Here is a 23410-nt window from a genome sequence, read left to right on the forward strand (position 1 = left end):
CCAATAATGGGGACAGTTGCGTGCTACTGCTGCTGAAAGAGACCTGAGATAAACGATTGGTTTGGGAGGGGTTATACAACACCTTTACTGCAAGCCTTGGTTATTGTGTAATTACAGGCAAATTATTGACTAATTTATAATTGCGCCAGACTGATGGATAAATACACATATACAGAATGTGGTAACACTAATTTCTTAAAAGTTTGGAATTTGCTTCATGAGATAAGAAAATAAAGGGACCTGAACAAAACTTGTTTTCACCTAGTGCAGGATATAAAAACAGCACATCATTTAATGTATAATATAGCCTTTATTTTTTTTCTAAACTCTTGGAAAGTTACATAACAACCGTGCTTTAATTATGACACCAAGTATAGACATTTAAAATGCATCTTAATTTATAAATATTTTACATTTGGTCCATAGAACAGGTTGCAATTTACTAAATAATACTGTACTCTTTTAAACAGGCTCTGTATATATTTTAGAATATGTATATATTACATATATATTTTTATATAGAGATAGATTTGCTTGGTGTTCAGAGAATTCCTTATTGCAAAAACATATATGATCATACAATAATTTTTCTTCTTTAGGGTAAATACTACAAAAAGATACAGCTATTCACAGTTTACACACAGTAGTTCTACAACACTATTTTTTGTGCTATATGAGATAATAGTTTGTACAGAGCTCTGCTAAAGAGCAGGTCTGCCAAACATCTGTCAAAATTGTTTACAATCAAACATTAAATACTGCATTTTTCTTAGAACAACATGGGACTTGATTACATTAAAGAGAAAGTTGGAATTTTTATCCTTTGTCTAATGAAAATCACAATTATCATGTGTATGTATGATGTATGGGGTTTTTTTTCCCCCTAAACCCTGAAAACTTACAAGACTTTTGCATTTAGGTATGAATTCAGCTATAGACATTTAGAATGTATCTTAGATTTCAGAATATTTTTACAGTTGACCTACTGTATGAAACAGTTTAGAAGTTACTAAACAATACTTTGTGATTTTATGACATAAGTTGAAATATATGTATATATATATTTTCTACAATTATGTGCTTGACATTCTGAGAATAATACCTTATTGCAAGAACATATGTTTGTCACCTTCAGACAAAAACAACAAAAAACCCAACGTTCACAGTTAGTTAATATGTTTTTCACATAGTAGTTCTACATAAATTGTGTGCTATCTAACATTGTACGTTGCACAAAAGTTTGCTGAAAAAGCATGTTTCATTGCACAGTTCTGTCACAGTCATTTACAATCAATCATCAAATACTGCATTTTCCATAACTCTTGCCATCCTCCTTTTATAGCTGCCAAATAAGAAACACTGAATAGGGCCTGATCTTGCATTCTCTACACAGGAAGAACTTTTATTAGCTTCAGTGGGAGTTTCAGCTGTGTGGGAAATTCAGAGTAATGGAGCTTTTTGTATTATAGCAATAACCTTGTGCCATCATCATCACCACGAATAATATATACATCAATGAAAAAAATCAAGAAAATAAAAAAATTGTCTTCAAAGTGCTAGAGCGGTCCACAACCTATAATTTACTTGTTAGTTACAAACTGTGTTGAAAGACCTTTAAACAGACTGAATACCACAGTCCATGATCTAAAGCCCTAAATTAGAATTATAGGGAGATGGTTCAATATTTAAACTATTGTTTTGGTTTCTATTTTGGTGGCAATACGATATTCTTGTTAATGGTGTAATATAAACAGAAACACTACCTGGCTTCAACTATGACTAGTCTGTACTGCTTTAACCTGGGAATCTTAGTAAGAGCTCATAATAGTTTCATATTATTATGTATTTTGCTAAAACATTATAATGAAACATTGTGCTTCTACAATGTGTATCTGAAATTTATAAATATAAAAATAAAATGTTTTTAAAAGATACAGTATAGTTCACTATAAGACTATATTATGAGTTTGTGGAAGTAAATGCAGAAAGCTGAAGTGTAGATAATGTATTTAGCTAGTATGTAAGAAATTGTTTATACTGTATTTCTATAAATATTAATCGAACATGTATCAGGAATGGTTTATAACATACCTAAACTTAAGTTGCCTGAAAAATAATTATAAGAACCAAAAAAAGAATAGTGTTTGCTAATACGAATTTCAGGGGCGAACTTTTCATTGGAAATCTATCTGTGTACAAAATTATTTGTCTTTAAAAAACAGCTTTCAAATTTAATTGTACTTCCTGCAAAGTCAGAAATAACAGTCTTGGGATTCCGCTGTAAGAAATATTATCATTAAACTACTAAAAATCATCAGCACAAAACATCAAATTGTTATGCTAAAAGATAGATTAAAAATATCCTGCACGTTAGTTTACAAATTCCAAGATAGTTAACTCTTATTGTGAAAGGATAAAAACATTAACAGTCTGTGGATTGCCAGAAAACATAACACTTCCAACATCTGAGCCCCCCAAATGGTTTGATCGTACCCCCATCAATTCCATTATAGTGGTGATGGTCTTTTTTTTTTCTTTTGGCCACTAGAGGTAGGTAATTATATTCTCAGACATAAATTTGTGGTCATATTCAACCATTTTGTTTTTTGTTTTTCCAGAGTAGCATGTGTACCTTTCCAATTCAGAAATTTAGATATATGCCTCTTTGTTTGCGGAGTTGCTTTGCTGGGCCTGGTCCGGACCATTTTCAGGATGAGTAATGTCTTCACTTGGCTGAATCATTACTTGGATGCGCTATTTAAAAAAAAAAAAGTGAGAAGAAGTCACTGAATATTTCTAAACATCTTTCTCTGGCCATTGCTGTTGAGAGACAATCCTGTCCATTCTACCTGCTAATGCAAAGGTTTAAATATCTATGCAGTCACATTTGCTAAACATCTTAGTAACAAACACCATTAAAAGTGAGTTTTTGGTCTCCTGTTAATCATGACAGGAATGGGAATTATTTGTAAATGGAATAAGGTGCATTAACACAAAAACTGAAGCACTCAGTTAAGGATCCTTCACTAAAGTGCTTTAGTGGAATTTGGCTTTATCAAGATGAAAAGGGTTTCTGCTACGCAAATCATACTTTTTTGGAAACAAATCTTGTTCCAATTATTGCATAAGATGCAGCCAGACATCAACGTACTTTGATGGTTTTGATTAGCTTTTGACATTGTGTTAAAGAAAACAATGTTTAATGTAGGTACGTGACAATGAAGATTTTATTCCCCCTGCCACAATGTATGGCTTTAGACCTAACTGAGCTTTAAACAATTTGTAACTTTAAACAATTTGGCTTACATTGTAGATGATTACTATACTTTTTTCCTCCCTTCATGTTTTTATTACTCATGACATATATAAAAAATAAGGTGTCAGATCCTCAGTCACTTCCTGTTGCTCACTTGAAATCATAATCCTGCACTGGTAATGTCAAAGGTCCTGAGTGAGAGTTCTTTAGCAAAAGCCTTGCAGGATTGAATCTGTGATCAGCAAGTAATTTTTAGAGCTGGTCAGAAAATGGAATTTCCATTCTGTGGGAAATCCCAACATTTAAACATTTGTTTTCGTTCTGCAAAAAAGTGAAAAATCTTGACTAGAAAATGTTGACCCTCTACAGAAGTTCACTTAGAGTTTCGGAGAAAGGTTAACATAGTTATAACTTTATCTGCATTGTTTGCCTATCTATAGTTAGCAGTCACACTCTATATTCAGTTACTACTTATAGTTTATAAAGGGTTAATAAATGTTTTAAAAATAGCTAATCAAATGTTATAGATTGTTTGTTTGAGTCCAATTTATAACTACATACAGTCTACTGCTATTCCTTTAAACATCTATAATGTCATGTCTGTAATCATTTATCAATCCTTTCTAAATAGAATTTTAAGATAAAGGGTAACCAAGTTGGTGAACTTCTGTCATGGTATCCTATAGCATGGCCGAAAAGCAGATCTGCTCCTAAGGTTCTATTTCCATGTACATATCCCAGTACTAATACTAATTAGGGAAGAGAGATTCCAAAAATATGACACACCACCATCACAGACTCAAAAAATAGAAAGTTTTTCATAGTCTTCCATGAAACATCAGTGAGGCTTTAAGGCTAAGTAAAGTCAAGTGTTTGGGCAGCAGATTTGAGCAATGTGTGAGTCATCACTAGTCAATTGAGCTTAGGGTCATCTGTCTTCTTGCAAGGATTGCTGTTTATAAACTGATTTAAGGAATATTCTAGAAAATCTGACATGAATCTGGTAAATTTTGGCCCCTACAGTCATGAGGGGAGGAAACATATATTCCTGCAATTTTGCTGAAGAAATCTTTCTCTGAAACAAGAATCACAATGTGTCTCAGCACAGGAAGATGTAAAGTATGTGCTCAGATAAAATCTATTTGGTGATGACGTTAATAGTTATATAATGAAATATATAACATTTTGCCGTTCTATAGCAGCATCTGTCTAATGATCTCAAACAGCTTTAGAAACATTAATGGCATAAGCCTCTCAACACCTCTGTTAAACTGGAAGTGCAGTGGTTAAGAATACACTTGCAGAATGGAAAAAAAGACCTTTATTCAAGTTGTTTAATTGAAAGACTAAACAGTGGTAAAGCATAATTGTATACAATGGTCCTGATTTGGGGGGCTATTTCCCTGCTGCCAGAATAACACTGTGGGGCACTGGGCAGACAAGCATAAATTAAAGCCGCCTCCAGGCTGCTCTAACTATGTCAGGGGCCAGAACAGCTCCAAGACTGGGAGAACAAAAAAATGGACTAAGGCTTCCTTTGCTGCCACCCCTGCCCCCGCACCTCCCATCCTACACCACAGCTTAACCACACCACTGGATCTGGGACAGTATGTATGGGGATACTTTTGGGTGGTCTCAAGACAGATTTCTCTCTCTCAGGTTCAGAGATTCAGGCCAAAAGGGACCATTATGATCATCTGATTTCCTTCATGGCACAAATGATGAAACCTCACCCAGTGATTTTTGCATCAAGCCCATAACTTCTGATTGAGCTATTGCATATCATTTAGAAAAATCTCCCATCTTGAGTTAAAAATCTTCAAGTGACTGAGAATCCATCACATCCCTAGGTCTTCACTTTCCTCACTGCTGGAGGATTTTGGCAAGATCTTTCAGGGTTCAAATAATGATATTGCACAAAGCTTCTCTCCCTCCCCTAGGGAGGGGCCCACTTCAAGAGGCAGAGCTGTCACTCAGATCATGGCCTCGTGTGACATCACTATCCCAGGGAAGTTAGGAGCCTATATATCTTTTGAAGATCTAGGCCTTTCTAAATACACATTTATGATGTCACCTTCATACATGCTAAAGAAGCTGGGACGGGCAAAACCAAACACTTTGCATTGGCTTATATGTCGCCGTTCAGTGACTTGCTCAAGACAGCAGGAACAGATCCCAGACCTCCTGGCGAGGGGTCCTGTGCAGCATGCACTGGCCTATCCTGTAGCCTTTGCTCATGAGAGTAGTCTCACAAAAATAATAGGGCTACAGCATGTGGACTCCAGTTACACCATGCGGGATTTCCAGTCTCATCAAGAGCAGGGATATAGGTAGGAGTGAGCAATTTTTAATTCCTTGTGGGAATCATTATCTGTATCAACTTCTGGGGTTTTTATGTTCTTCAGCAGCAGCCAAGTCCTTCATGCATTACACAGGGAGAATTCTTATTCAACCTCACTGGGAATTTCGCTTGAGGAGGGTCTGCAAGATAAGGCAGCAGAGCCCAGATTTTCCAGTCTGCTAAGGCCACTTTGTGCTATTACATCAATGGGGCAGGAGGGAAGGAGGTGGTGGGTTGGGGTGGGCTGGGGGCTGAGTGAAGCTGAGCTCCACTGCTGTAAGGGCCGTTATGCCAGCACCACAAGTTAGAGCAGGATCCTGCTCTACATTGTGCTGAGGGCAGGCAGCCACAACCATCTCGCTGTAGCCCAGAGCAGGTTGGATGCAGTGGAGAATTTGGGCCCAGGTCTTCAGTAACGTCACAGCCAGAGCCTCAGATGGTGTCCATTTGTCTAAAGCCACTAGAGTCAAGGGAGCTATACTGAATTGCTGCTGTGGATCTGGCCCCCCAGATCCCTAGAACTACGTCAGCCTTATCACTGACATATTGTGCTGCAGCTGCCTACCGTGTTAGGAGTAAATTGCACTTATTGGGCTAACGCTCAGCCATTTTGTTTGCCATCCTCGTACTTCGTAGCTGGCAGGCTTTCAGAGCCGACATTGTTATGGTAGCAAGCTATGTTAATATCTGATGTCTTCAGAAAGCCTAAACTCTGGACAGGAAGAGTAATCATGTTTTCCACGTTCTTCCATTTGCCGCAAAAGGACTGAGCTAAGACAACTGATGCCAAAGCAACTAAGGTCACCAGTCGCATGTCAAGTATCACGGCATGTATAGCTTATAAAATATAATCATGCACACATAAATAAAAAAGACTTACCTGTTTTAAGGAGCCTTTTAAGGTAAGAAACATGTATGCCATGTAACCTGGAATCAGCACCATAGACGAGAGAGCCATGAACCAGCCAACCCCTTGGCCCCATTTTGGGAAAACATAATTGCCCATCTTGAGAGGAGTCATTTGCACAGCACTGAAGATAAACACTCCCTGAAAAAAAAATGGAAAAAAATAGTGAGACGTCTCTGTGATCTACAGTTGTCTCTGTGTTTTCCAAACCACTCTGCTGGACTTACTGGGCTCAATCCTGAGCCTGCCTCCACCCTCATGGAGAGGAGAGGAAAGCAAGGTCGGCAAAAAGTGTCCCCTTACTTCCTGCATGAGCTGCCCGCATCACCAGACCCTGCTTGGGGATGGGGGCCAGAAGCCACTGCTGCAAGGTGGAAGAACCTTGGCTCGGCCTTCTCCACCCCACCCTGTGCCAGCCAGCACTGCTGAGCCACTGCAGAAGGGGCAGTGAACCGAGGCAGGGGAACAGCTGGCATAAGTCACTTCTCCCGTAGAGGTAGGGAGAATTAGGAACTGCATTCTGGCTGAGTCCCATTTTTGGCCCTGCTCTGTGCTTACTGGGGTTAGATTACAAAACTCCAGTCCACCCGTGAGATGCCAAGAAGCATTAGTTTGAGGAATGGGAGGCATTTAACTGCTTTAGACTTTTTACTGTAATACCCTGGAAAATGTTAAACAGTGTAACAGTTACTAAAAGAGATGTGAATCTGCGATGTCCATACTGGCTGCATTGGGCCAAAGTTTGACTTGTGATGACTACTAGCTCATGCCAGAAAACCAACAGCCACCTGTAGCAAGCTGATGCGGAAGTTGTCTGTCTTTGTTTAGTGTCCCTTCAAAAAACCTCCCAGGCAGGGTCCAAAGATGCTCCATGACCAGAGACCATGTTCTGGCCTAGGGGTTCAGCTTTGGTCTGCATGTTTCTGTGCGTAAACTCCTTGACCTTTTAGCATCCTCAATGCATATTCCCTAGGCAGGTTCTCTCTACTCTTAGGAATAGATCCTGGAAGGTATGCATGTGTGGAACTTAGCCAGAAGACAGAACAATGCTTTTGCAGTATATATGATGATATAATTTAAGAGCAAGGTGTTCTTTCTCTCAAATTTTATTAGGCCTTTTTCAAAGCACCTGTCAGAATTTGGCCTATAGGGTTTTAATTAAACACACTTGTTAAAAGAACAGAGCATCCTACAATTAAACAGCTTTGGCACATATTACAGCTGTCAGCCAGGTCAGCTATAACCATTCACTCAGGTCTAAAGCATGGTAGGTAGCATCTTAGTATACCTTCATTTTGGGGCTATGTTGACAGAAACTAACTGAAAAAGAACCAGAGCTTTGGGCCAGCTACTCGCTAGTATAAAATTTCATTGCTCCATTTAAGTTGACAGAGCTACACTGATTTATACCCACTGAGGATCTGGCCACTTATTGAAGCTATAATTGCCCATACAAAGAAAACAGGTTAGATTTTTCACAAGTATGGCCAAATTTTGGTGTTTGTGCCTGCAGGGAACTGCTCCTTCCCTCTTTTGAAAATTTGTCCCTAGTTCGTTCTTATTTCAGTTGCTATCTATTGTATGCATTGGATTTAGGGGATAGATATATTGCATGGGATTCTTGTCAAGATCTTACTCCTGTTCCGTTACAAGAACTGAGGCAAGAGAGCGCAGAGAGAAGAGATCGTGAGTGTGTGTGTGGCAGTTTGGGTGAATGTGCCAACTCAAAAATGTTTTGAAAGATACCATTTCAACATTTTGGCAATAGAAAGTTTGGGGGTTTTTTTGAGTTGCAATAACTTAGTCTAACTTTCTTTTAATCCTCTGTTTGTTTAAACAGGTCAAAATCAAAGCAAAAACATGTCAATTGACCTGAATTGAATGCTTTTTTGGTTTAGTGGTTCACAACAGTGACATTTTGACTCTCCATCCTAATTTGGGATGAGAGAATTTTTGAAATCTCCACTTCTCACTGGATGGGAAAACAGTTTTCTGTCCAGTTCTAGTAGGAGCACAATCTACTGCCACTTGAGGCTAAAGTGGAGTTGTTGCAGATTTTTGTCTATATCACAGAGCAAAGCATGGAATGGAAGGCCAGTACCTCCATTCACCAGGTACAATAGAACTGACTTTTGTTGGTAAGCCAGAGAAAATTTTTCAATATACTGTGTGTGGAATACCATTTGCTTTGTACCACCCTAATGCCATCTTGTACTAATTGAACTTGCACTATCAAGTGATGTCCATATAATCCCCCATTCATCTTGTTGAAAAAAATACCTTTTGATATTTAATGTAGTCATTTTTCTATAAATTCACCAAACACAAAGTCCTTTCTTTCCTAGCCTGCTGCAAGTGGCTAACACAGCATACCTCAGGGGCAACCTTGTTAACTGAATCAAGAAAGAAAGCAAAGCTCACTTTGCTCACAAGTTCAACCTTTATTTGCAAAGGCCACATGTAGAAAGTTTTACCAAAGAGGGAAATGTAAGCTGGCAGCTTTTAGATCACATTATCATCACCTGTGAACTCAACATGAATAATGGATTCCCAGAAATAAAGATTTTTACAATAAAAAGCAATTATGCTCCCCTCACTCCTTCCATTGCAATTTTTACAGTTTCCCAAACAATGTTTCTTTAATAATTATTTTCAGAGAATTGAGAAGTGGGTCACTGCATTTGGGGAATGGGTGAGTGCAAGGAACACTCAAAGTACTGTGTCAGTTCTCTTTAGTATTGTTGATTTGTTTGGCTGTGGCCTTCAGCTATTACAAATGATTGCTCATTAATCCTTTAATGAGAAAGGCACAAACTTTAACTGTACGCATGCCTTTATATATGATTCCAGAATCTGAATGCATGCATCTATATGTGTGCTGTGTCTTGCGCACAACCAAGAGCCAGTTTCGGATTCCCTCACTCACGGTGAGTGGTATCTAAGTAATCCCCCTGGTTTCAAATAGGACCACTGGTGAAGTAAGGTGTTTTTATTTCAATGTAAGGATAGCAGAATCTCCCTCTGAATATGTAATAAAGATCTTCTTTCTAAATAGGTTGTGTCCCTGTAGTGGTGGGGTCACCCGCTCCTGCCTGGAAGGGCTTAAAACAGCCCTGGGAGAGGGCTGGGGCAGGGGCAAAACCAGGCTGATTGGGAGGCAGCCTCAGCTGGGGCCATGTCCCAAACAGACCCAGCTGGCCCTATAAAAGCCAGGGAAGCCAGGAGCAGAAGGACTGTCTCTCCAGCCTGTTGAGAGGGAGGGACCTGACTGGTGGGAGCATGCCAAGGTACCTGAGGTGGAGCAGGGCTGGGGGAAGCCTAGAGGAGCTGGGGAGCTCCAGCCCGGAAACCCCCTAGGCTTCAGGCCTACTGGAAGGCCAAATAGGTACTGGGGTTGAAGAGGGCAGCCCAAGGGGTAGGCAGAGGCATCAAGTCCAAAGCCCCCCTTGCCTATGATGAGTGGTGCTTACACTGCAGTCGGCCCCAGGGAACGGGGGCTAGGTGATGACTGGCCGTGGCCATAGACTGAGGCAAGGTGGGGGTAGAGGGTTGGGGGCCCCCAGAGAGGGGAGACCCAGAGCTGTGCAGGGTACTACAGATGGCATCACCCTGGTGTGAAAGGGGGCACCGGGGACCAGGAGGGACTCGGGGCCCAGCGGCAAGCAGGACACCAGCCTGCAGAGGGCGCTCCGGAGGCTGGAACGCTAATTCCCCAGACAACCAGCAGGAGGTGCTGCAGGGGTGAGTCCCGCCCCGCCACACATGGTGGAGAATGCGGGCATAGTCGATCCGCCCCTGATACAAGGGGAAAGTGCAAGGACGGCAGGACTATTGCCCGGACATTAACAGTTGAAACAGGGGATGATGGATCCCGGATACACCAGGGTGTTCTATGGTGAGACCCCAGGTACTATCCCCTGGTGTCAGCCCCCTGGAGGAAGGGGGCTGATGACCTGTGGGGGGCCGGGATACTCAGAACAGACTATGAGAGGTGCAATGGGCTCTCCAGCAACTGATGGCCCAGCTCGCGGAGGAACAGCGGGCCTTGGTAAAGCTCCTCTGGAAGGAGTTCAGGAGGAACTGCTGAGGGAGGAGGCCAGTGCCGGGGTCAGGAGGCCTGGCACAGAACAAAGGGCTTGTTACGGCTGTGCCAGGCATAGACATATAAGACAGGACGGTCCCTACTGGGTTGGGGGCAGGGTGCCTCATCCAGACATGGGACCGCGGCAAGTCCCTCAGGCAGTCCGCTGGGTGAGGGAACCCAGGCAGCTGCGGGCCTGTGGGCTGAGGGGGCACCTATGGCGGGAGTGCTCTGCCCCAAGGAATACAGCCCAGGGCAACCCAGGGAGGGCTGGCCCAGTGAGGGACAAACCAAAGAAGCCGGGGCCTGGGGCAGGAAAGGGGCGGCAAGCCTGCCGGGAACCGGGCCACACGAAGAAGAACTGCCCCCTTGGAGGAGGGCAAACTCAGCTAGAGGCGGACGAGAGAGTGACTGACCAGCCAGTGGGCCACCCACGAGAAGTAGCAAAGGTCGCAGCCTGGATGGAAGGGACCCCACAGGAGGGCGGGACCCAGACCATCACCAGGGAGGTCTTCACTCAGGAAACCCAGACAGACTGGGCCAGGACCCAGCTGGGGGTAGAGTAGGTGGCAGCGGGAACCCAGACCTGAAGGAAGAGGGCCTGGGGGACCCTAACCTGCGTGCATGACTGGAGGCTGTGGCGGAGGCCCGAGCCTGGGAGGCCTTGGAGAAAAAGTGTGCGAGCCTGGAGGGGTGACCCTGGAGGGCTAATTTTGGGGAGCCAAGGCCAAGAGGCCCCCCTTATCCCCAGGTGTGGGGGTTTTGGGGGGTGTGTAGTGGGGTGGTCACCCACTCCTGCCTGGAAGGGCTTAAAACAGCCCTGGGAGGGGGCTGGAGCAGGAGAAAAGCTGGGCTGATTGAGAAGCAGCCGCAGCTGGGGCCATGCCCCAAACAGACCCAGCTGGCCCTATAAAAGGCAGGGAAGCCAGGAGCAGAAGGACTGTCTCTCTAGCGAGGGAGGGACCTGGCTGCTGGGAGCATGCCAAGGTACCTGAGGTGGAGCAGGGCTGGGGGGAGGCTAGAGGAACTGGGGAGCTCCAGCCCGGAAACCCCCAGGCTGCAGGCCTACTGGAAGGCCAAATAGGTACTGCGGTTGCAGAGGGCAGCCCAGGGGATAGTCAGAGGCAGCAGGTCCAAACCCCCCTTGCCTATGATGAGTGGTGCTTACACTGCAGTTGGCCCAGGGAATGGGGGCTAGGTGATGACTGGCTGTGGCCACAGCCTGAGGCAAGGTGGGGGGTAGAGGATTCCCCGGGGAGGAGAGACCCAGATCTGTGCAGGGTACTGCAAGTGGCAGCACCCCAGTGTGAAAGGGGGCACTGGGATCCAGGGCCCAGCAGCAAGCGGGACACTACCTTGCAGAGGGTGCTCCGGAGGCTGGAACGCTAATTCCCTGGACGACCAGCAGGAGGCACCACAGTCCCATAACCTCCAATTTATACAAGAAAACCAGATAGCAACATGTTTGTACAACAGGCATGGACTCCAATAGCAAACCATTAGCCTCCCAATTTGTAGACTTATTTCTCCATCTAGGCCTTTGATCCAGCTTCTGTGCACATACAGCCAAACACTTTATATTAAAGAATGACGTTAACATGACGCTATGCTGAAGCTTAAACCCCTCAGCCACCGGGAAATCCCATTTATTTGAAAAGTAACTTTAACTTCATCTTTTGTATTTATGCATTATGCAGTTGTTCACTACATGTTTACATAACATTGACCAATGTGAGCTAGAAGGCTTAAAAGTCTGATTTATATGTTTTTGTAATGAGTATAGTGACTTGTTATGAGCAAGCTAATGAAAAATCCTTTTGTAACTTGTAAAACTTTCAGTTTAATTGTTTTTATAACAATTGAAATGAAATGTAAATACATTTAAAATTAGTTTACTGTTTCTCCCTACTAAATATAATATATGATGCAATACAATTACATTTTTAGCTGTTATTAATAAAGTATTAGATAATTTTGTTAACATATTGGCCATAATCATAAACAAAAGTCATTAATTTGACCGGTAGAAAGGATTTTCTGAACTAAGTGAGACTGTTCCATCAAGTCTGCTTTTATCACTGGCTTCCATGCAGATTCACATTAGTATAACATCTAGCAGAATTTGGACCATTAACTTCAAATGGGACTTCCTGCATGATTCATGTGAAAATGATGTGACATTTGATTAACTATTTTTGCATCTCTACACATTCAACTCAAATTTTTAAATGTTCACTAAGATACTCAAGCATGTGTCTGATTTTAAGCATGAGAGTAGTTTCAATAAAGTCACAAGCTTAACCTCGGATACATGCTTCCATATCTTGCTGAAATGGAGGTCTAGGCATTTATTAGAGCTGATCAGAAAACATTTCCTTCCCTTACCTATGAGAAACATCGATAGAAACAAAATTATTTAAGTCAAAACTCTCAGCAGAAATTTTAAACTTTTCATTAAAAGAAGAAAACCCCTAATGCTGAAAGCTTTTGTTTTTTAGCTTTTTGGGTTTCTAATGAAAAATTCCTAAGAAAGTGGACACTCTTTGTCTAAAATTTTCATTTTAGTCAAAACCCCAATCTTCCATTGACCAGCCCTACTGATCATGCCAGGAAAGGTGATGATCATACACTCATACACACACAAGTGGGCAATGTTTCAAGGTTTTTCTGCCTTATTTTCATGGGTTCAAATCTCAAATTTAACACTGCATCAACATTATCATTGTGTTGAGTGCCCACAGAGACAATGAGCTTGGAGATGGGAAGGTTGAGCGAGGAACAGAAAAATGGAGGGCTGAGACACTTCTGATGTAAGGAGACACAGCAATGTTCTTTACATGTTTTCTCCTCAACGTAGCCCTCTATTTCCTCCAATTTGGTTTACTGAAACTCCTTCTAGTTAAAGAAATGCTGCAGTTTGCCTCTCTCTGTTTATGTATTTCTCTGAGAGAAACAAATATGGTTCAAGCTACATCTATAGTACATGATGCACAGAAACTTGTCTGGATTTGTCAGCAAAGCAGATACCAGCAGCTGATGACACAATCTGGTGGCACAGTCATCAGAGTTCCATGAAGGAAGTGACTCCGGCTTGCAGCACTTACACATTCTGTTGTCTCTACTTGTAACGCCCGTGAAGGAATATAGTTTACAGGAAGTGGGCACTTTTGGGGCATTCTAGACTAGGAACAGGACAGCTGTATCATGTTTAACTTTACAGGATTTGCCATCTCCACCATCAAGCTACTCACCACTTCTGAAAGCATAAACCCTAGAATTCTGCAAGTCATTCGTTTCTTAGACCGATTCCAAAAGATTGGCATTCCAGGGGCCTGATTCTCCTGTCTGTCTCCTCTCTCTTACATTAGTCTTAACTGTCAGGATTTGCATAAATGTGCTAAGATAGCATGACTATATTCTAGCACATATTGAAGTCATTTATATCCTTCATATCACAGTATAACAATTTTGTTCCTTACTGCCACAATGATAGGAGTAAAGAAAGACCAGCAAAGTTTCCACCAGATGCAGGGTCTGTATCCCACCATCTCCTGGATGTTGTCATAAAATCTGTTAACGCCTAGAACATAGAAATAAAAAGAAGAAAGAAATTTTTGTCTGACAGATGACGAAAGCACAACTGGTCTGAGATAATAAAGACCCTTTTAATGCACATTCAGTAATGTGGTCAAGGAGCATTTCTCTCAAAGTCTATATAGACTATGGCAAAACTTTGCAATTAACGGAACAGGAGAAAAAATGCATGCAAATGCCATGAAAAACAGGACTTTTATATATCGTTCTCATTGCACCACATTGAGAAAGGAGGCTATGGGTCAAATCAGTGATGTTGTACCCGTTGCTGCCAGCAGTCAATTTAGCTCCATGAGTATGTTGAAAAGTTCCTTAACATCATTAGGTTGCAATGACAACACTATCATTCAGGTTAGCAAAAACTCTTCAAGCTTTGTTAGAATATAAGAGATTTAGTCTGAGATTTTCTAAAGAAGCCTTCATAATCCCAGCCTCAACTAGTAGGAGAGGGAATGAGAGGGTTCTTTAATGCCTTGTACAGATGCATTAATTGCAAACAGCAGTTTTTGTTTACGTGTATGATCTACCACTATTCTGTCATCCTTCAAAAAGTGCAAACCTGCAGACCTGCACATTGTCCACATCTGGGATACCTAGTGTTACATTTCTTTCTTATTCATATGCTGGATTCATATGGTGCATTGTTCCTTTCCATCCAAACATGGTTTATTCCTATTAAAGACCTCATCCAAAGCTCATTACAAGCAATGGAAAGTCTCCCACTGACTTCTGCGGGTTTTTGATCAAGCCCACAATGCAAATCAAAGTTGCTAAATTGTTCCTGTCTGACACAGAAATGATGACTGTTGCCGTTCTGGCTTGGACATGAGGCATACGGTAGTCAGCAAAGCCCTTACATCAAGATTCATATATGGACATGACCATGCTTGGCATAAGCATGGAACTGGGGCCACAACCCAATATCAAGCTCGCAAACACCCCGGGCAGACTAGGGTGTACATTTTGTTGCCTTGCTTATGCACGGGCAGCAACTTTTTTTCGGCAAGGCTTTTAATCTTCAAAAGAAAAAAAATTGGGCCAATCTGTTCTGCATTCCTGTGTATCACTCCAGCAACGAAGAAGCAATTAGAGCTGGATCGGAAGAAAACTTCTTCATTCTAACACAGGATTACAAATAAATATGAAGACACACATGTAACACTTTCCTTCCCACAACTGCTGATATTATTCTCTGGGGTGTTTTAGAGAGTCATACACCATAGACCAAATTCTACACTAAGATGTGCATAACCTTCCGTGCCGTAAGGAGGTTGTACTCATGCAAATGAAAGCAAAATCTGGCCCCATATTTAGATAAACAGATTACTGAACAAAATGGGTCTTAATAAGTGAAACTGGCCCCTCTTTTTCACAAAATTTATAGTCTCACTACCCCATGCAGCATAAAGAGACGAACATATCACATACCATAGCACCAGGATATAGAGATACACTCAAAGAATACAAGAAACAATAGGCTCATTCCACTTGCAGAGTAGTAATCAAACAGCTTGAACACATAAATTCCACCCTATGAGATACAAGAAACAAATGACTGAAGTGAGCACATTTCACCTGATATTTGTTTTGAAGACAGGTTAAGATTTCTCATTAATATTTTTGTAGCTCTCTATTATTATTGGTTTATTTTTATTATGATTACTTTAAAATTGTAGTTTAATTTTCTGAAAAGCTATATAACGCTTAAGATTGTATTGATTGCCTTTTAAGAGATCAGTAGTTATTGAGAACTAGAATAATGTTAACCAATTAGCTTGCATATGTAAATTACAAACTCCTGATTGGCTATGCATTCAGTAATTTTTCTGAACTAATTTGCAACCAGTAAATTCATAATAATAATGATGATGATAATAATAATAATACATTTTTGTTTCATAGTGTTGTCACTTAAGGATTTCAAAGAGCCTTAGGAGCCTTGGGTGAGATTCCCAACTGCGGAAAATCAGCATAGCTCTATTGACTTCAATGTGCTAATCTTTGCATCTTGAGCAAATCTTCAGAGGGTAATGATAGTTTTTGTCCAGCTCCACTTTCTGCCCTCTTTAGTATATTTCCTTATAAATATATTAACCTTATAGTCACAGTGGAGGGTTTTTTCCATTCTTCAGCTTCTTAGTGAACTTGAACAAAATGATAAACATTGTAGGTAAGCTTTCAAAATAAAAATCCCTTTATATAAAACTTACCTGAGTAATATTGGACAGTCCTATCAGATAGGAAACAACGCACACAATAGCAATGAAGATTTCTCTTCGATTGCGTAATAACTTTGGAAATTCATCCACCAAAGCTGTTATGAATCCTTCCACAGTACAGAACTGCAAGTAGAGTTACAGGTTACACACAACACAATGAAGCTGCAGTGTTAGATTTAAAGCAACATTTTGAAAAGCATTCAGTGCTGCCCCCATTGATGTCAATGGAAAATTCAGTAGGTGCAACCATAGGCCGATGCTGAACACTTCTGAAAATCCCTTTTACTGGTTATTAAAATCTATGCAAAAAAATTATCCTTTTGGCACAACTCTTACAAATTACCATATGCTCCATTATGATCAAGTGTTGTTTCTTTTGTGATGGAAGAAGAAGTGCATACAGCCTAAGCAAACAATTGTGCATGTGCTTGATTGGCATTTCTTACATGAAGAACATTAAATATATGCATAAAAGCTTGCCAGACTGGGCACCTCAACTGGAAGGTGAAAAACTCAGGGTTGGATCCTTATTTGGTGTATATCACCGTAGCTCCATTCAGTCAATGGAATAATGCCAATCTACACCAGCTGAGGATCTGAAACCCCATGGGGAAACTTAAGAAAAATTACCAACAGAAAGTTATTTCCATGATGACAACTGAAATCATGCAAGCCTGCTGCATGTGCAGTTACAGTCATTTTTAGAAGTGAAATCATGACTTAGCCAATATTTGCAGTTCTTCTTATAGTGCATGAAATGTTTCATTAATAACTGATGGAGCAGTTAGACAGAAAAAAGAAGAAAGCCTGACAGCCTGTAGACATATCTTGTTTGTAATAATATTAGAGTATCTTCCTCAGCTGTTAAAATAGCCTAGAGACAAGCTCTCTCAAGAATATTTTTGACCCAATTAATTTCACAGTAGTTCCCCAGAGTGAATGTTGTGGTTTATAGTTTTTCAATGAACTCCAGGCTTGACAAAGGAAATAGCAAAAATAAGAATCTTTGGTTTCTTTTCATATCTCTTGGCAAAATGCCTTGCTTTTCTTTTTTGTTTTTTAAACACTTCTTGGCAAGGGCTGCAATCAATCAGTTTGGCTATCAGAAAAACACAGAATTTTGTTCTAATTAATTAAAGACTATTGCAGTACTAGTCATATGTAAGCAGTCCCACAGGTTATGTACCATCAATGCCATATGATTTAGTAATCAAATGGAGAATTGTTGTTTGCAAAGGTCCCTTACGCTGCAACTGTGTGTATGGATCCCTGCATCGATGATGAACTTCAGAATGGCTTTATACAGGACTCTTCATGCTCATGACCAGTGGCAGAATCATGGTCTACAAAGGTATTTTGTAAATTAATGGAATTTATAGAAAATGAAAATACTATCACTCCTTTGGCAATTAAAATATAAACCACCTAGTCCCTTTCTGTGATGGAAATATGTTCTTGAGGCTGTATGAAGTTTTCCAGTCTTTTTAAGCACTCCAAGTCCAGAAAAGATTTTCGCCAAAGTGATTCTTTCGCATCTTGTTTTTCAGTGCGGCAGACTGGCAGAACAGCTAAGCTCTATACTGACTATTCATTCCCAGGTGAAATTCAAGATTAAGGTTAACATGTATAAAGTTCTTCCTGGTTTAAGCCTCAGTATCTCAGAGACCTGCTTCCTTTCCACACGCTACCATGACAACTATGCTAGGCTGTCTCTCTTCTGTTTGTCCCTCAGGTGCCAGAAACAAGGTTTCTCAGTAGTAGCCATTTGCCTCTTGAATTCGCACCTATGGGTTATACTTCCAATCCTGCAATTTACTACATTTAGAATGAGATGCAAGATGGCCTCTTGGTCCATGCCTTCTGCTAGTTGTAGGTTCTCGAGTCTCCTTGCACTTGGTCTACTAGCTAGACTTTTCCAGTTATCAATTTAGCTGTTAAGTCAGGCGCTGCGGGGAGTCATAGCGTATATGATTCCTTTGTCAGGAAATATTTGTTGTGTCTAAACCTTTAAACTGTGTCCAAATATTGCCACAGTGATGGACACCTCAGAAATGTTTATAATCAACAATATAAAATTGTTATTAATTAAGGGGGAGGCCCTTTTGTTTGCAGAGTACACATCCTGCATACTGTACCTACTTTTGTTGCAGCCGCTGACTCTGAGGTTTGGAACTAGCAGTTCCTGTGGAAAGGAAAGTGGCTCAGTACCAGTTGCTGGCCTTCAGAAAATCCCAAACCCTTAGGTCCCCTCCCACAGCTGTCTACCCCATTCCACTAGAAGTGGTCCTGTACTCAATGATAGCTTACAGTGTGAAATGCACAGAAAGAGATACTGTGTGTCATTAGAAAGACAAGGTGAATCACCAATAAAAGATATTTACCTCACTCACCTTGCCTCTCCAATATCCTGGCGCCAACATGGCTACAACAACACTGCATGCTGTGTGTCATGTCATACATATGACAGAAAATAATTAGCCTTCCTTAGTAAGTATTTTAAAAGAATCAACAGTAAGCAACATTACCTGGCTGTCAATTCCAAGCATAAGCAACATGGAGAAGAACAGAATTGCCCACAATGGAGAGATAGGTAACTGTGTCACGGCTTCTGGATAAGCTAAAAATGCCAGTCCAGGACCTGGTAACAGAAACAAGAGATGGGTTATTAATTGTATATCTTTATTTTAGCTTTGATACAATGCAACAGGATGGTCAGGGTATTTGCACTCTATGGTACTTCTGTTTTAGATTTGTTTGCCAGTCTGAAGACTAATGAGGTGCAACTTGGGGTGGGATAGTGAGATCAGGGAAATAATAGAGAGAAAATAGACTCCTCTATAGAGAAAGAAGTAAGTGGTACCTCAGGTTCAAACGTTTTAAATTAGATGTAATTCAAAATGCTGCTCCTAAAAGGCTGCCTTTATGAGTTTCAATACTGCAAATATGCTTGCCTCTCTGGGATAGAATTTGCATCTTCAGTCTCCTTGGTGAACTCTCTCTGCCTTGAACCTACACTCAAACAGCTGGTGATAGCTGCAACAGCCAGAACAGTCCTTAGGAAATGTGGAGACACTTCCCCTCTGATGTATGCAGAACAATAGATAAAAGGAATATAAAAGATAGCTCTGATGGAGATGCAGATTCACTTTCCAGTATTAAGAATAGGACCATTTGCTATTTCATGGAATGATTTCTATTGCAATATACATTACTCTAACATAAGAAGTGTCTTCTGACAGTCATCAGGGCCAGATACTTCAGAGAGAATGAACAGAACAGGGCAATTTTGAATGATCCATCCCGTCGTCCAGCACCAGCTTCTGGCAGTTGGAGGTTTAGGGGCACCCGGAGCACAAGGTTGCATTCCTGGCCATGTGGGTAATAGCCACTGATGGACCTATCCTATATGAATTTATCTAATTATTGTTTGAACTCAGTTCACAACATCCCCTGGCAACGAGTTTCACAGGATGACTTCGCACTATGTGAATAAGTACTTCCTTTTGTTAAAATTAATAGGCAGAAGGTTTAAAACTATCTAGTGATGACTAGTTCTTGTGTTATATGAAGGGGTAAGTAGCATTTTCCTATTCACTTTCTCCAAACCATTCATGATTTTATCAACCTCTACCATATTCCCTCTTAAACATCGGTTTTCTAAGATGAATAGTCTGAGTCTTTTTAATCTTTCCTCATGTGGAAGGTGCTCCATGCCCCTTATCATTTTCTTTGACCTTCTCTGTACCTTTTCCAATTCTAATATATCTTTTTTGAGAGGAAGCAACCAGAACTGCACACTGTATTCAAGGTGTGGGCATACATTGGATTTATATAGTGGCATTAAGATATTTTCTGTTTTATTATCTATTCCTTTCCTAATGGTTCCGAACATTCTGCTCGCTTTTTTGACTGCTGCTGTACATTGAGCAGATGTATTCAGGGAACTATCCACGATCACTCAAAGATCTTCTTGAGTGGTAACAGCTAATTTAGAACCCACAATTTTGTATTTGTAGTTGTGATAATTGTTTCCAATGTGCATTACTTTGCATTTTTCAGCATTGAATTTCAGCTGCTCTTTTGTTGCCCAGTCACCTAGTTTAGGGAGATCCTTCTGTAATGTTTCACTTTCAGCTTTGGACTTAACTATCTTGAGTAATTTTGTGTCAACTGCAAATTTTGCCACGTCACTGTTCACTCCTTTGTCCAGATCATTTATGAATACGTAGAACAGCACTGGTCCCAGTATGCTTGGTCTTTTTACTATGAAACACAAGAAGTGGAAGGTGACGGGGGAAATGACCCTTATTAAAAAAGGAAAGAGTGTGTTTTTGTTGTCTCAGCACATTGGGAACTAGCTGTTCATAGGCTGATGGAGAAACTCATAGTAGTCTAAAGTAATCATAGAAATAAAATTGGAGTGCCTCTTCCTCAAGTGGACATCCTAGTTATTAACTGTAAATTCAATATAATCCTTATTCAGTTTTCACAGAAAATAACTACATTTGTGATAACTGGCAGGGACATACTGTAGCTTTTCGAACAGCGAAGCAGCAAACATTAGATATCTGAATGTTATCATCTTCCAAGATGCTTACCTTCCAATGTCCTCATTGCATATACTTCGACCTTTGCTGATCAGCATTATTAAATATGATTGGAATGCCTCCCACATGGCAAAAATCCCAGAAAGAGAAATATGCCCTTGCTTTTGCTGTGTTCATGTGCATCAATCAAACACAAAGCAAAGGTTGTGATGGTAGTGTCTTTAAAACTCTCACTTCATACTACTTTTTACAAAATGAAACTGGAGCATTTAGAGAAAATGATGTCAGGAATAAATATATTAAGACTCAAAGAGCAAATATTTCAGATGGCAATTTGCAACCCCGTCAAAAAAGATGTGATGAATTATCAAGCCTACATGTTTAAGAAGAATATTAGAGGTGGGCCCAACCCAATACAGCAGATCTGAATTGCTCCATAATTTTGGGTTGTGGATTCTGAACTAGGATCTGCATCCACATTTGGGGGTTGGTTCCTATCTCTGGACCAGACCAAAAATCCCAGCTTGAACTAATGCGCTTATAATTACTGTGTATGAAATCCACATGTGGACCCAAGCTCCTTTCTAATAATGATGATGCTCTATACCTAACAAAAGGGAGCAAATATTATTCATAGCTTAATCCAAATCACAGTCTGATTATATATATAAAGGAGGATATGAACCACATTTTTTCCAGTGTTGCTTCATGAGTTGAGGAGCAAAACAGAGTCTGCTTCCAAAATCAAATCCCAGCAGGAACATGGAACTGCCAAACCAGATCTGGCTATTGCACAGCATCTGTAGTGTAATTGTCAAATGAAATATACATAATATTCCAAAAGCCAGAGCCATAGCAAATATCATAAGATGCCTTTCCCAATTTATGTAGCCTATCTCCTGTTCGTAAAATCTAAGGAATGCCATCTGGCTGGTATTTTTCATTACTATTTGCATATTCTATTATACCAACAACACTGAGAGAAGTAGCATTACAGCACTATACAAACCAGAGAGTCATGTGCTCTCTGATTCTACAGAAAGGCTCTTTACAAGAGCAGCTGCTGATAATATTGACTAAAATCGAAGTCCAAAGACAGCCATATCATAGTTTCATGATACTGCATATTACTTTTTCAGAATCAAGGAGATGTGAAGCTCTGAATATGTGGAAGAAATTTTTTTGACAAATAATACATGGTACCTGTTTTGGATTTTAAGGACTATATCAACATTAGAAGAGTTTACTTCAAGATTAGAAACCAACACAGCTCTCTGAACTAGTCCACTTCTGCCTTAACTCTCTCTCCACTGTCCATACATCACTGGGTAAAGTAGTATTTTGGACCAAAAAAAAAAAAACCCAAACATAATTATGACACAAAACAAACATTACTAGCCCAGTCATAATCTCTTAGCAGATTAACTGTGATTTACTTAACATAGAGTCCTTTCTTTGTAAACTGGGCTGAAAGGGGGGGGGGAGGGGGCTAAATACAGGAAGGTCATTTAATAATTTCCCTGTAAGTGTACTGCTGTCATAACTACTCTGTAATTGTGGGTCACTCTGGTATTTGCCTGATATTTTAAAAATGTAAGAACCAAACTGTAAAGAGAGAATGACCCACTCTGAAACATTCTTGCTGTTTCTGTTTCCTTTCTGCTCATCTCACATCGTAAGGAAGAGCCCACGAGATTTTGCCAAGAGTTGCTAAGTGCACCTGTAAGAATACATATAGTAGCAGATGCACACTCCTATTTTTCAGCATGAAGCAGCTACAGCTGTTAGTTTATCAATCAAAACTTACTTTAATAAGTTAAAGTGACTAATTATCCTATATAATAAAATTGATGTAATATAGATATTGGACATATATGCATATTTGAGTCTACTGAACAAAAAGAATGAGCGAGCAGAAGTCAAAGAACATCATTGCTATTAGAGTTGTGCTCGTCTGGCTGCTTTTGCTTCCTAAAGGTATGAGAGAGCATTTTTGGTTTTAAGTCCTATGGATGTGTAACTTCCAAGTTTTGCTTTGAGATTGTTTGAATTCTTGAACCCATGTCTGTCAAAGCAAAGATCTCAGAAAGTGCACACACACACAAAGGTGAATACTGTAGTCAATTTTAACAGCTGCAGCTACTCAATGAACTGCTTCACTATTTTTTTTAAACCTTCAAGAACCTGACAATTTCAAAGCAAAATTCACTTGATTTTGAGTCAAAACTATGGAAAAACTGACTCATGCAGTTTCAGTACAAACCCATGAACTGACCCAGGTTTATTCCATAGAGCATCCAAGTCCACTTGAAACTGACAACTACATTCTTACGATCCTCAAAGAGCCTCTGAATTAACAGGGAGCTTGTGTGGCAAATTACTTATTACAAGAAAATTATTATTGAACTGGTGTTACGGCATACGCTCAGTACCACCTCTGAAGATACTACAGTTTGGACTAGGAG

General features: G+C 40.5%; 1 protein-coding gene across 8 annotated transcripts in view; it reads right to left on the minus strand.

Moving 5' to 3' along the window:
* Nucleotides 1-290: 290 nt before the first annotated feature.
* The window catches only part of SLC6A1 (solute carrier family 6 member 1), a 107644-nt gene continuing 84524 nt past the window's right edge, over nucleotides 291-23410 (minus strand). For all 8 annotated transcript variants that reach the window (XM_084632907.1, XM_084632905.1, XM_084632906.1 and 5 more), the window contains 6 exons: nucleotides 18924-19036; nucleotides 16390-16521; nucleotides 15608-15710; nucleotides 14065-14165; nucleotides 6478-6645; nucleotides 291-2754 (listed from right to left, as the gene is read on the minus strand). In XM_084632907.1, coding sequence (XP_084489033.1) covers nucleotides 2650-2754; nucleotides 6478-6645; nucleotides 14065-14165; nucleotides 15608-15710; nucleotides 16390-16521; nucleotides 18924-19036 — 722 coding nt within the window. In that variant the 3' untranslated portion in view covers nucleotides 291-2649. The remainder of the gene's footprint in view (nucleotides 2755-6477; nucleotides 6646-14064; nucleotides 14166-15607; nucleotides 15711-16389; nucleotides 16522-18923; nucleotides 19037-23410) is intronic.

This window comes from Lepidochelys olivacea (assembly GCF_965140295.1).
Source record: "Lepidochelys olivacea isolate rLepOli2 genome assembly, chromosome: 7".
Classification (NCBI taxonomy): Eukaryota; Metazoa; Chordata; order Testudines; family Cheloniidae; genus Lepidochelys; species Lepidochelys olivacea.